The sequence below is a fragment of the Tetranychus urticae genome, chromosome 2, assembly GCF_039701765.1.
Source record: "Tetranychus urticae isolate SD_2017Ah chromosome 2, NJAU_TeUrti_SD_1.0, whole genome shotgun sequence".
Classification (NCBI taxonomy): Eukaryota; Metazoa; Arthropoda; class Arachnida; order Trombidiformes; family Tetranychidae; genus Tetranychus; species Tetranychus urticae.
The window spans coordinates 3,779,400-3,794,206 of NC_142959.1; the positions used below are offsets into that span (position 1 = coordinate 3,779,400).

The 14,807-nt window shown below is 31.1% G+C and overlaps 3 protein-coding genes across 5 annotated transcripts; 1 reads left to right on the top strand and 2 right to left on the bottom strand.

The window, feature by feature from the left end:
* The first annotated feature begins 232 nt into the window (after positions 1-232).
* LOC107363672 (myosin light chain kinase, smooth muscle) lies at positions 233-8,839 on the top strand. 3 transcript variants are annotated; one of them, XM_015930936.3, is made up of 10 exons: positions 233-876; positions 1,924-2,290; positions 2,727-2,814; positions 3,030-3,236; positions 3,852-3,993; positions 4,260-4,459; positions 4,591-4,743; positions 4,818-4,863; positions 4,934-5,008; positions 5,455-6,201. In XM_015930936.3, the coding sequence occupies exons 2-10, from the start codon at positions 2,254-2,256 to the stop codon at positions 5,476-5,478; spliced, it is 972 nt and encodes a 323-aa protein (XP_015786422.1). In that variant the 5' UTR covers positions 233-876; positions 1,924-2,253; the 3' UTR covers positions 5,479-6,201. The 3 variants fall into 3 exon arrangements, with proteins under 3 accessions (XP_015786422.1, XP_015786421.1, XP_089123912.1); XM_015930935.3 differs by lacking the exon at positions 5,455-6,201 and adding an exon at positions 8,661-8,839 and having other exon boundaries at positions 380-876; XM_089267786.1 differs by lacking the exon at positions 5,455-6,201 and adding an exon at positions 6,263-6,812 and having other exon boundaries at positions 666-876.
* Positions 8,830-10,231, bottom strand: LOC107363676 (uncharacterized). The gene is made up of 3 exons (XM_015930942.3): positions 9,837-10,231; positions 9,514-9,545; positions 8,830-9,452 (listed from the first exon to the last, which is right to left on the bottom strand). Exons 1-3 carry the CDS (start codon positions 9,892-9,894, stop codon positions 9,042-9,044), a joined length of 501 nt encoding a protein of 166 aa, XP_015786428.1. The 5' UTR covers positions 9,895-10,231; the 3' UTR covers positions 8,830-9,041.
* A 1,884-nt stretch (positions 10,232-12,115) lies between these two features.
* Positions 12,116-14,479, bottom strand: LOC107363810 (acylphosphatase-2). The gene is made up of 4 exons (XM_015931078.3): positions 14,202-14,479; positions 13,989-14,005; positions 12,705-12,814; positions 12,116-12,631 (listed from the first exon to the last, which is right to left on the bottom strand). Exons 1-4 carry the CDS (start codon positions 14,320-14,322, stop codon positions 12,517-12,519), a joined length of 363 nt encoding a protein of 120 aa, XP_015786564.1. The 5' UTR covers positions 14,323-14,479; the 3' UTR covers positions 12,116-12,516.
* Positions 14,480-14,807: the final 328 nt, after the last annotated feature.

Sequence of the window (14,807 nt, forward strand, 5' to 3'; positions counted from 1 at the left end):
CAATCTTATTCCCGACTTTACTTGCATACAGATCATTTTATGCTATCAAACATAATGTTTGAATCGGATGATTTTTGAGTCAATTTTTACCCTCAAATTAAACAATCAGCTTACACTTGGAATTTTATTTTCAAACTGATTGACATGGTATGCAAATGTTAAATAGCTAAGCAAAGCAACAATTTAAAAAGCATAACGAAACTTGGTTTACGGTAATCGATCATATTATTTGCATTGAGCTAAATAATGATTTTACTCTTCACAAGCCAGTTTACACAACAGATTTACAAGTTGAACAATGCTAAAAAATCAACTATAAACGTATAATTATTCACAATTGTTGATATTGTTGCTGGCAATTTGCCTTTCCACTTGTTGCTGTTGATCCTCCGTGTTGGTTGTTTTGTTTGTTTTCCCGGTGTGATAGAGAAGAGTACAGTATTTATAACCGGATGATAATCCCGAAATAGAGTTACACTGAACTTCTTAAGCTTAATGGTGACAAAAGATAGACCAAAAGTTGTTCCTTGAATAATCTGGCATCGCAATTGAATCACTGGAATAATCATGTGCAATCATGGGCAATCTTTTTAAACACGCATGCTAAAAACATCTTCATTGGTTCATTTTGCAGCGATTTTTTTGTATTTCTTTTAACCATTTGTAAACATTGCATTCTTGATACAAGTTTAGGTTCATCGACGCTATTAACACTTTCAATAATATGGATTAATTATTTATTTTGGTGTGTTTAATTTAACTTGAATCTTCTGTATATCGATTACCATACAACTTATACCAAGTGAAATTATCCATAGGCATCAATATCTTCCCTTTCAAGTCAACCTTCCTACAAAGTTGATAATTGAACACCATGTGAGTAATTAAATTGATACCAAGTAATTATTTCATCCTATGGAACCTGACCAATTTTGAATCAATTTGAATCAATCATCAACATTGACAGTTTCAATTGTCAAGCCTAGCAAACACTTGTTGATAACAGATGTGTAAAAGTTGACTATTACAGAAAATATTAATGTTTTTAGGGAAAAAAATGTAAAAGTTGAACATTTTTTACAAAATATTCAAGCGATTTGGGTAATTTCAAGATAACTCAGAAAGTGTCAAATTATTTTGCCAAATTAAAATCTCATCTATGAAGACTTAATTTGTCTGATTGATTGAAATTGAGTCAAATTGATTCAAATTTTCTGTGTAAAACATACCAAATAGCAAGTAGAGGCAGGGTTAAGATTTAGCTACAAGACTTCAATCCTTGTTTCGTTGTCACAATAGTAGTCATATAATGTCCTCTTCACAATCAGTCCAAACATTGATCTGATTGTCTATTGACTAACCTTTGAAATACCATTGGATAACATTAACCATGTTAATTAACTGCTGTTTTGATTGAATGGTAATGGTTTGTTTTGTTTGCTTTAACAATTCATATTTTCTTGTGCTTCTCAAAATAAGGTTACCTCGGCTCATTTCAAGTCGAGCTTTTTGTTTGCCAAAACATTGAAGGATAATTTATTAACTGTAGTCACAGAAATTTATCTTGATCAGTACTTCAGTGAGATAAAATAAGATTTATGTGACCAAATAATTAACCCAAATTGATTAACTCTATTAGCAATATTACAAATTTTCTCCTTTTCTTCCCTTCCTTTCACCCATTTGTATTGATGATTGAATATTGTGCCACCAATAACTGCAAATTGCTATTCCTTTACCATTATTTTACTTTCTTCATTTAATCATTTCATTTTCTCATCTCATCAACAACACAATAAATCATTATCACCAATTGTTAAACCATAAAACAATCAACTTCCAAACCAACCTACAAATTAACTTACAACCCAAAACCATTTTGGATCATCTATTCACTTACAATTCAACTCTTCCCATGTTCAGAATTAATTTCAACAACCATTGAGACAAATTGTCGTGAAATGATTAAAAGTCACCATTTTCATCGTTGATCATCTCAACTTCAAGTGAAAACCAGAAATTGGTTTATCCATTTGGATTAATTGAAACATTTAATTAAACATTTTGATATTTCAAGTACAATTTACATTGCCAGTTAGATGATAAACATCAATAAAAGCACCAAACTCGCCAAGAAAGTTATCAACTTCAAGCCAATGGATGTTTTTCACCACTTGTTTTGAGCATCAATCGTGTCAAAATTGAATTAACTTTGTATTTTATTATTTTTCATCAACCATTTTTCATGACAACATGATATACGTAAGTGAAGCCGATCCAGATGAAGAAGGTAAGATACAATTTGATCAAGCCTTGATTGCTAGTTTTTATTGTATCCTTCAAATCCAAAATTAGATGTAGCTAAATGAATGTTAAAGCAAATGGTTTCATATAATGATTATCAAATATTTGATCTCTATTTGACTCTTTCACTAAATCATGGTTAACATAAACAATATATTTAAATAACAGTATATCTTGATTTGAAAAAATCATGTTAAGAAATAAAATTAGATACTCGATTGTGTTAAAATCATAGCAACTTGGGTTACAATCAACAATGAAATTGCATTTTCATGGCAACTTTGCGATTGAAAGCTCAATCAATTTTGGTTTTTGTTATAATATTTTATCACATAATTTACAATAATTATGTTAATATCTGCTTCAATCAAATACAATATGATAGCAATTGTTTTAATTTTTCCCTCACGTCAATCTTTTAGGTTATGATTTAGCTTTTGAACCAAGAAATGTATTCGTTAAACGGAAAGACCCAAAAAGCGATTATAAACTTGGTGAGGAATTGGGAAGGTAAGCTATATTGATTAGTTTAATAGATTTAAATTTTTAATGAATGAATTTAATCCAAAATTAACAAAAAAAGAATGTCTTTTATGAATTTCAATTTAAGCGCCTTGAGAAAGTTGCGCTTTTTTACTCAATTCTCATTGGTTTTGACCAATGCTATGGTTATTCTCATTGTTTTTTTTTTAATTGTTGTTATCGTAATTTCAATTATTTTTCAGGGGAAAATTCGGTATTGTTTATAAGTGTGTTGAGAAGAAATCGGGAAGACAATTTGCTGCTAAATTTATCAATACCGATCGTAAAGATGATCGACTTGCTGTTGAAAGAGAAGTTGATTTAATGAGACAATTACAGCACCCAAGGATCTTGCAATTGTACGATGCCTTTGATGATGGTACCTCTGAGATGTGCTTAATCCTTGAACTGTAAGTTTAAATTATTCATTTTGTATTCAAATTTACCATTAATTTGCTTAATTAATTGCTCAACACAGAGGTTCAAGTTATTTTTGACTGCCATAGAAAATTGGATGAACAGAAAAGTTTTACTTTTTATGTTACATCAATGTATACAAGTTATGCTTAACATGGTATAATTTGAAGACCAAGTTCATGTATTTTTGTTAATTGTTTGTTTGTTTCAATTTTTTGCTTCTTTTGTAAATTGATTTATTGAATGGCAAAAATTAATACATTTGTCACTCAAATTTTCACCCAAGCCAAACCAACAACCTTCAACCGTGAAGGATAACTACCATTTCGATCTCATTCTTAGGTTGAGACCCATTAAGTTATCGTTAACTTCAAACCATCACTCAGCAAAAATATTATCAAACAAATTTAAGAATGCACGAACCTCTAGTATTAATAGATTGATCATGAATCTTTACATGGAGATTTCAATTTCCAATGAAAATTTACATTATAACATTAGCTTTACTTCATAAAGAGTCTTATTATTTTCTCAAAATAGTCATTGATATTTTGAAAAATAACATTCTATTTTTTGCTTCTTTCTCTTCCACAATTTTTAAAATACAGTATCGAAGGAGGTGAACTTTTTGAACGAGTTATCTGCGATGATTTTGTTCTCACTGAAAAAGCCTGTTCCATTTTCATGCGGCAAATCTGTGAGGGCTTGGAATATATTCATTCAAAAAACATCCTCCATTTGGACATGAAGGTTTGTATCCATTTAGGTAACCTTAACCAAGTATTGTAATATTGAAATCAGTCATTACGATTTTGATCAATTAATATGAAAAATAACGTGTTTTACCAGACAGATACAACAAATTAAGATAACATTGAGCGAAGCTTCGATTCAGTTTTATTCTCGGTCATTCTTGCTTTTTTACTGATTTTGCTATTTCACGAACCATTGAGGATTCATTGAGTTGTTCATGATTGACTTATTTCATATTTTTACCTTTTTTTCATCTTTTGAAGCCAGAAAACATACTCTGTGTAAGTAGAACCGGCAACAGGATTAAATTGATTGACTTTGGCTTGGCTCGAAAATATAATCCAAAAGAGAAACTTCAAATCTTATTTGGAACGCCTGAATTTGTGGCACCCGAAGTCGTTAATTATGAAGAAGTTGGATTTGGAACTGATTTATGGGCTGTTGGAGTAATTTGTTACATTCTGTGAGTTCACTAGTAAATAAATAATTTCAACTCAACGTGCAAAAACAAGGATACAAAGTACCTTTGTCTAGATTTGTTTTTCATGAGAAATTTTTAATTTCCAATCTTATTTCTATTTTATAATCGTACAGTTTATCAGGACTTTCTCCTTTCATGGGGGACAGTGATCTTGAAACTATGGCCAACGTAACAAGCACCAAATATGATTTCGATGACGAAGCATTTGATGCTATTTCAGAGGAGGCCAAAGATTTTATTAGTAAACTTCTTTTACCTGATATGAGGTAATTATTTCTTTCTGACCGTTCAATTCTTACTAATCAATCCTTCGTATTGCCTTTGTCAATATTACCTTCAGGAAACGTATGACAACCACTGATTGTTTGACCCATCCTTGGATAAAGGTAAATTATATAACAAAGCTATTTAATTATTTTGATCTAATTCCTTTTTTCTTATAATCTTATTTTATAGTCTACCAAACGTCGTTCAATGGCTGTTCTCGATAAATCAAAGCTCAAAAAATTTGTCATTCGCAGGAGATGGCAGGTGAGTTGAGAAATTACCTGATAACCTTTCCACTCAAACCCTGAAGAGCCAACAAAACTTTAGGGAAACATGATATTTTGCGATCATAATCATAATTATAACAGATTGCTCAGTTTCAGCCGTTTAAACTGTTAGTGAGGTTCGTTTAGGATGATTAGGAAATACAAACAATTATTGAAAAGACAATAAAATTTTGTATATTATGCCAATCATTGAATCTTCATTGTATGCCGATTAGTAGTTACAAGAAATAGTGTTCTTGTGCGTGCTTTATCATACCATTAGATACATGTTTTTGTATTTTCAGGCTTTATTTAGATATTACTAGAAGATTTCGTGTTTTCCTGATTGCTTATTTCCAACTAACTCGAACACAAGTTAACATTAACATCGAAGCCTTTTATTAACTGATAAACTGATGCTTGTTGTATATATATTTGTTTCAGTCTTGGCCACTCACATTTCTATGAACAAATCTTCTCGATTAATATTAAATTGTTTTGAAAATGGAGCTATTTTTTAAACAAAACTGTAAAATACATTTGCAAGGAGAAGATGAAGTTTACGAGAAAAATTCAAATTAAACCAGACAGCATCCAAATCGCTTTTTGTATCTTCTTTTTTGGGAAACAAAACATCCCGTGATCAAAAAGAAGATGATGAAATGAGATAAACAGCCCATGATCATGACAATTGAAATCAACACAGATTTTTACATTACGATGCAATTGAAGAGAAACGCAATCCAAAGAATCATAATTATAATTGTTACTTTCACATATGTATAATTTTATTTTTGTTTTCTGTTAAATTTCGTTGTATTATTTAAATATATTGTTATCATTATTATCACCATGATAATGATTTAAATTCAATTTTCATTGTCATTTGCTCGTTTGTTTGTATGCATGTTGATTGTTGAAAACTTGATCAAACAAACATTATCCGTACATTTATTGTTGTGTGTTAATTATTAATCCGATTGATTGTATTAACAGAAATTTTATGTTCAATTTTAAAGGTTAAATTGTAAATTATAAAATTACATTTAAATTATAAATAACCATAACTGTAGTCAGGCTCAGGCAAAATGACGATCTTAATTCCTATCCTTTGTATTGTATACCAACAACAACAGTGAAAATACAAATAATACCAACTGATCCGAATAAAGATTTAGTTATTGGCTTTAATCCAAATTTTTAATTGTCTTTTTTTTCGTTGCTTTTATTTTTTATTTACTCATTTTTTCAGCGTTGCCTCAAATGTTCATGTTGATTTCTGGTGGTTGTTTGAGCCAACGATGTGCAAAGTAAATCACAAATTTACTTCAACCTACTCATTTGTTAGTTAATTAATTTTGATACAACTCATACCCAATAAACCAGAAATCAATGTGAAACAATTTATTTCATCGTTACACACCAAATTGTATTTCCAATTGCCTTCAACCCAATTAGACAAGGCAACAATCTGGTTATAATTGAGTCAAACTCCTGAGATATCATCTTTCCTCCGATGGACTTGAAAAGCGGTTAACTAATGAGCCAATTCATTGTTGAACATTTGGGAATATTTGAAGTTATTTCATCAACCAATTATCAAATTGTACTCATTTAAACATCAAGCCAACGACATTTTCAGTGTTACATTATGAGCATTTTATGTTGAAAATTACGCCAACCGTTAACTATTTTGAATACATTTTTTGTTTAGTACATTGCCATTAATTACGCTCCTTTTCGCCCTCCTAAATTATATTCATAATAATATTAAAAATAGTCTTTCATTTTTTTAAATCACTAATTTTAGAGTCTAAACTTGAATTAAAAGTGAATGTTTCCCTGAATATTTCAGTGTGAAATAGTTGATCACTAGAAATTTCAAGCAATGGATGTTGTTAACCTTTCATTTGTTACTTTCAACCTTACCATTAACACCAATTTTTCAAGCTTTCCCAATTAACCCTGAAGATCGACTGTTAATTAAATAATTAATCAAAGTCAATTTGCTGATGAATGCATAATTTCGCTCATCTATTAGCTGTGCTCTGAGGAAATTTTAACATTGAACTTTTTATATTCAACATTTACTTTTCAGTGTGCAGTCAATATCTGGTTGATATTGTTGGTGAATTGATGTAAAAATAAGAATCAAACAATGAAAATAGGCAAACAAACATACAAATGTGTTGAGCTCAAACAAAAGGCTGATTAAGCTTTAAGCGTTGCCAACTCTAATTGTGACCAAGTGTACTTAGAGATGAAGATAGGGAAAAGCCAAAAACTGGTGCCCTTGACCACCCTGCTAACATCAATTTATCATTATCTCCAAGATCATCAACAATCTCATCCTCATCAACTTCAAGAATGTCTCAGATTCTTGTAATAAGTGAAATCTTTGTTACTCTATTCAGTCAACTCTTTCCTACTCTTTTTTACTCTCCTTTTCCACTCTTTACTAAATTCACAGTCAAGGCTGATTAATTACTATGCTTTATCCTGATATATTTAGTCACATTCAGTGTTTATTATAACGATGATAATGCTGATAATAATATAATCAAGATGAAAGGCTGAAAATTTAAAGTCAAAATCAGATTTGCTTTCGAAGAGAAACGGTGATTTTGATGCGTCAAATTGTCAAAAAATATAAACATGAGTTTGATGTAGTTTGTATTTAACAGTTCAATCAAAAGTTTCAATCAAAATCAATTCAGAAACCAATTGCAATATTTGTGATTCCATTACGATGAAAAAATGACATCTCTAAGGTTAGATTCAATGATTAATAGGCAACTCTTCATCGACACAATCAAAGTTGCTGATTTTGAGACTATTTTGATTGAAATATCCAGCTTTAGTTGAATTTTAATCGTGAATGTTTTGAATGTTTGGTTCTTTATACAATTTGACAAAACTTAGCAGATCCTGGACGACATGAATTTTTCATTTTGACTTTGAATTTTTTCAATGTCAACTGGCTGTAATACAACACCAAAAAAGTCACAATAAACATTGAAATGTAACAAGGTAATTAATCGGTTTTGGATTCAATCCAAATGAAATTGAGACTTTTTGACGATTTTTCTGTCTTCACCATGAATTTTTTGTCTTCATTGTGATAAGCCTTTTGATTCGCTCTTAATTGTATCATGCAAGGTGACGACAAAAATTTGCATCAAAAACAATTGAATTGATTCCTCCTCTGTATTGCATCTTCCATCATCTGTAGGAACAAAAATAAACAAAATTGTTTGTTATTTTTGCTCTCGAATGAAAATCCAATGAAATGATTGATTATTCATTTGATGTCTTGTTGTTATTTACTGTGATATTGCGATTAGTCTATTCCGATTAGTCTATTCCGATTTTCCAGTGAACCCAAATTTTCGAAAATCTGTTAAGTAAATATTTTGAACCCTCATGATAAGCAACACTCGTAAATTCACTGAAAATCCAAACAATTTTCTTATTCTGTAGCTGATATCAATTTTTATCAGTTAAAAGCTAGGAATTTCATGTTGCTCTAAATTTTGTAGCAGATTAATAAAACTCTATTAAACGATTTTTGCTAAATTTTGATTTAAATTCAGTCTTCATAACTAATGAAAAAAATACTAATTAAACCTTTTCTCAATTTTGATTTACAGAAAGCTGTTAATGCCATATTGGCTCTTAAACGGATGGGAGCAACACTTAAATTATAAAGGATTCAATCAGATTTAACCAGTTGAGACTCTTTGGATGAAAAATTGAATTCTGATTCCGATCATTTATTCATAATGATTATATTTATAAAATTAATTGAGTAAAAATTAATTTTCTTAAATTTGATGGCTTTTATTTATTCGGTTATTGAAAAAAGAGGAGAGTTGTATATTGGAAGATATTGTCATGTCACAGAATTCTGAAAATTGAGGAACGATCGTGTGGTGAATTGAAAAAGACGCCATGATTTGTCCATAAAGAAAATTTTGTTACATTAATTAACACATGAATCCAACTAAAATGGCTTTGTCTATCAAAAATATTCACTTATTGACTGGGACTACATCTAATCCGGTTGGACCATTACAATCATCATTTGGATCCTTTTTTCGCACCGGACATGATGCTTTACGCTTTTCGCCTTTATGACGTCCATTCAAATGCGATTCAGCACAATCTTTCCTCCCCGGTGCGAATGTTTTCCCACAAAGCGGACATTTGTAAACTACTCCACCTCTTTTCCTTATTCTTGCATCCGAGGACATTTCATGAAGCTCCTCAATAGTTTTTACTGTTTCATCTCGCACTTCAAATGGTAAATCCAAGGAATCCTCACAATCGGTAACCACCTCTGGAGCATCGTACCATGTTGCTCTTAATTTATATTTCCACTGGCCATCAATTTTTGTCCTGGCGATCACTTCCACTGGCCACTTGATTTTTTTATACTCCATCTGTGAAGCAAAGATAAATTAGAATCACTAATACAAAAGACGAAAACTAATCGAAACTCACCTGTCTAATATTTCTAGTCCATTTGCCCATCGCTGGAATTTGATTTGAAAATAAAGCAAAAAGAAACAAAAGAAATGGAAATGATGAAAATTGAGTCTAAGTTTTTAGCTGCGTTTTGTAAAAGTGGAACTTGAAATAGGCTTCACAAACCTAACTCTGACATACGATGATATCTTACTGAACAAAACAGAGCTGAAATATCTAGTTTTGTTAAAAGTTGTACACACTCTCCGAAAAAGCTGCCATCTCAGCGTCTAACTCTTCTGTTAATCAGTTTAAGTTTGCTCAAAGCCTTAAGGTTTTAAGATTAAAGGGACATTTACCATTCGCCAATTGTTTGTCTATTTTCCGATATTTCGCCATTATTTTGGCCAATATCATGTATTATCTCGACTAATGTATGGTATTGTCTCGCTGTTTCAATATTTCACCACTTTTCCCGTCGAAACAGTCGATTTTAACGAAATTTCACTTAAAAAATAATCTTAACAAGACAGTGATGAATAATGACAATCCGTTTATCAATAAAATACAAACACAATAAACAAAAGTCAAAATCTTTGTTTAAAAAATTGGAACCAAACTAAAAGGATTCTAAGGAAAAATTTTACACAGCCTGAAACCCAAATTGAATTACCTGTCCGAAAAATAGTCAGGGCTTAATCAAAATTCAGGTTACTGAGACTAACTCAGGTAACTAAATTCACGCTTAAACAGAGTGGGGAAAAAAAGTAAAATCCGTATGCTGCAGCATTGTGTTTGGGGGAAAAACTTTTCTGGTTATTAAGGTTTATTGTTGGATTAGGAGTTTAAGTAAAATTGTCTTTTGAGTAAAGGGTTATGACTCATAACCCTTTGAAACATTTATATGATAATTGTATCGAAAACGTTCGTAATGAGATTGGACAAAACTCAGTAGCTTTTATCATTGACGAAACAACTGACAGAATGAAAAGAAATGTTCTTAATATACTTGTCGGTAAATTAGATGGTGAGCCATTTAAATCAAGATTAATTTACCAGGAATTTTTAGATAAAGCTCCCAATTCAAGCAATGTTGCGCAATCATTTCATCGTGCTTGTTCTAAACTTTGGCCTGATCAAGTTCAATTTGATCGAGTACTTTTAATCGTTTCAGATCAAGCACCTTACATGATTTTAACTTGCAAATCATTGAAACTTACTTTTCCAAATCTAAATCACATATCATGTTTAGCTCATTCTCTACACCGAGTTTGTGAACAAATAAGAGACGATTTTGACCTTGTCAACGAATTAGTTGCTAACACAAAAAGAATTATTAATTATTCATCTGATATCCGAAAATCAATCAGAGAAAAATGCAATTCATTGCCAATTGATGTTATTAAAACTAGATGGGGAACATTTCTTAAAGCTACTGAGTTTTATACAAATCATTTCGATGATATTAAACAAATAATCTTGAATCTAAATTCAGAATCAAAAATTGTTAAAAATACCAAAAAATTGTTAACCAACCCATTATTAGAAACTCAATTATTAGAATTTGAAAATTTTCGATTTTTAAATGTATCAATAAAAAAACTTGAGTCACACAATCTTACCATGCTGGAACAGCTTCAAATAGTCAATGAAGCAAAGGCAAAATTATATGGATCAGCTTTGAAAAAAATTGAAAGTTCATTGAGCAAAAATCCAGATTTGATCAAGTTTACCTCAGACAGTTTACCATTTGAAATGAAAAGAAAAATAAAATTTGCACCTTTGACTTCAGTTGATGTTGAAAGAAGTTTCTCTCTGTATCGTAAGATTCTTAGTGATTTGCGAACTAATATGGGTGAAGAAATGATTACAATGCATAATACAATTCAATTCAATCGTTAAAAATGTAATTTTCATAAATCTTATGTTGAAAATAATAAAAATTTTAACCGCCGAAAACTGCCGAAATAAGTACATTTTATCCGCCGATTTCGGCCCCGAAAACAACTAAATCTAACCGCCGATTTTGACGTCCCTAGTTATGAGTTTTTTGAAAGAATCTGGTCAACTGTAGAAAAGTGTTTTTTTGTTAGATGAGTAAAAAGTGTCGAAATTTTGACTTTCGAGTGAAGGGTTGTGACCTGATGAACTTTTAGGGGATGGGAGCTGGAACCATAAAAAATTACTTTGATCGAAGGCTCTAAGTTCAATTTTCGATTGTATTTTGTTTTCTGATTGACGTTTTTTTTCATCGATTTCCCAGGAATTCGAGTCTTTAAACGTGGAAAGAAATTTGAGTTCAGTCCTGGTCGCTACAGCCTATGGTTCTAATAATGCAGACATTATTCAGTTATTTATTTCTCTCGAAAAACTTAAATCATTGAAATCTAATGTCATATTCAGGCCTAATGTAAGGCCTTACATCCACAGTAAATGTATTGAGAACTTCATTTTGTGATTTCCTTTTCTCGATCCGAGGGTTGAGCTAAATAATCGCCGATCCTTACATCATCCCAATAGCCTGTGATTAATGTCCATATAAACTACCAAGCTTCATGTTGAAGCATTCAACTCTCAACTCTGAAGATTTTCACTTGACGCATTGATCAAGCAAACAATCAATAACAAACATTCACCATACAGATTTGAATCGTGTTTAATTTTGATAAGGTTTAGTCTGAAATATCATTTCACATTAAACTGATTTCATGAGTCTTCTGACTGATATTTTACAAAAGGAAATTAGATTAAGCTAGTTAACAATCAAAGAAATTGAAATGAAAATTAACCCTTACTCAACAGGGCTAAATAGAGACATTTGGCAAAATTGAGTGTAGAGTCTCAAGGCGACTGTAACATGAATATACTTATTGTCTTTTAATCTCAATTTTGAATCTGCATCAATTTTTGGGTTAAAAATTGAAAATGAATCTCGCGATCATTTTTTTATTAACATTCCCAAAACTTAAAGATTGGGATTAAATTGTTTAGAGATTGGAAGATACAGATGACCACCAATCATTCGTTCAATCCAAATCATTAGAAACGAATACTGAAATTTCGATAAGTAATGGAATCAATTATTTGCCAGTTCGTGAAATTTGCATGTTCAATCCGTGATCCTGGACTTCCTTGAAGTCTTAACCAAAGAGCCCTAAGACAGAAACAAAACAATCAGTTAATTTTAACTTGAATAAGCGTTTCAAAATAAGGTTACTTGGAATTACATTTCATCAATTTTCTCCTTTTCTCCCTGAATTTGTCCAATTACAGTTCCTCGTCGGGATAACATGACCCATCCTTTAAGGCCAAGTTTTTCGCTCATTTCCTTGGCATACTGTGGAATAAAAAAATAGATTAAATGAAAATTTTTAAAGATTTACATCATAATCACAAGCAGTATCATTTCAATGCTCAACAGCTCTCAATATAATTTCAACGGTTTCTTTTTGTCTCTGATTTTTCATTCTTTCGGGATGCATGGTCAATCAGAGTGAAATTAGGTGAACATTAGTTGACTAACATTGAAAGGTGTAAATAAAGACTATGGAATGCTTGAAATTTACAGGGAAACTCAATCTAGAGGACAAGGTTATTTCAACAGAGCAAGTAAAAACACTTCCTGGAGTCATGACAAGAAAAAAAACAAGTGGTAATCATTTTCTCAGAATGCAAACATAGCATGAGCAGCATGAGGAACATCAAGAAAATAATTAACGAGTAAGCAATTTTTTAGATTAATTTGATTTGCAAGCGTTAAAATTAAGCCAATATTTGCAACTTATCACAATTCCTTCAAGTTTATCCATGAAAAGTTCAACTTTGACACAAACAAATCACTCAATTGATTCCAATTCATTCTTGGATCAACTTCTACCATCACTGTCAATGAGGGATCAATTAATTTAAAAGCCAAGCAAAACAATCAAACTAGCAATCAAACATGAGGATGATCTTGAAATAAAAAGATTTCAGATTGCCAATTGGTTCTTCAAGCTTCTTCGAGTAATAACTGTTACATTGGTAATCTTATTTCAGTAGGCCACCTTGAAAAAGCACAATAACAGTCTCAGGAAAGTTTCAGCAACAAAGATTCATTAAGACTAAAAAATACCATGGAAGGTTAATTAAGGTGATAGATCATCTTATTCAACTGCTGACAATTTCAAAACAATAAAGTCTTCTTGCTCCATTTTACTTGCTTTGCAGCATTTTTAGATTTACAATGGACTTTATCCAAGTAGGACAAAAACATTTGCTTGGTAATTAATATTACAGTTTTGGGCATTGAAGCTGTTTAATTCAACAATCAACAATATAAATCGAGCGTTCACTATAAAATAACAAAAGGCGAAAGCAAAAAGGCTAACCAGGTAATAACACTATGTGTTAGCACTATTTAAATATGATATCTGCGCTTGATGTGTAAACACTGGAATCGTTGGGATTGAAGAAATGATAATATAAGGCTATTGAAAGGCAAAAAATATCAAATTTAATCATATAAATACCTTGGTGAAGTATACTCCTATTGATGCATTTGATTGATTGACAAAATGTTGGATTAAAACAAAAAGCCAGTAACGATAATCCATGTGAACCCAATTTAAGGAGAAGGTGAAAGGAAGGAAGAGAAAATAAATTTTTGTTGATAAGTTTGAGGTGCTAATGGAAAGATGATGGTTTTGAGGTGTTTCACGGGTGACAATTGAATAATATTTTACCTGAAAAGTCTCCGAAAACTTCAAAATCAATTTGAACGAGAACTCTGTTGATTGGTGAAGATGAACTGATACTGGAAACATGATATGTACTGGCTGAAGAGATGGCTGTTGATGTATACATTGTCTTTGGGATTGTTGAAAGGTTTATGGTCAGTATGTGATGGTAATTGTGTGATATTAACTGTTGAACCTTTGTTAAATTGTCACAATTGAATAGCAAAAGGATTGTTACTCGAAATATGTGACTGTTGGTAAATGGCTAACATAAAGGAAGTAAAAAGGAATAACAAAAGAAACAAAAAATTCTTGATCACTTTTCAATCTTGTAAAGAGGAGGTTACAACGGAATTAGGATTTTGCTTAGATATACATGATGATGAAGATGATGATTAAAATGTAGCTTTTAGTGAAGGATCATCTCTCTTACAAGTGAGTTTACTTAATTTAACTAAAAATAGATTGTAATTGGCACACATTTTCATATTTACTAGATCAACACTTTTTTGTTTCTTCTGGAGAGAGTCTTTCAACAACTCTGTCTATTTAGACGTTACCTCTCAATTGTCTTGTACAGCAATTGGCGCAAAGGTTTGAAAAGTCATTTAA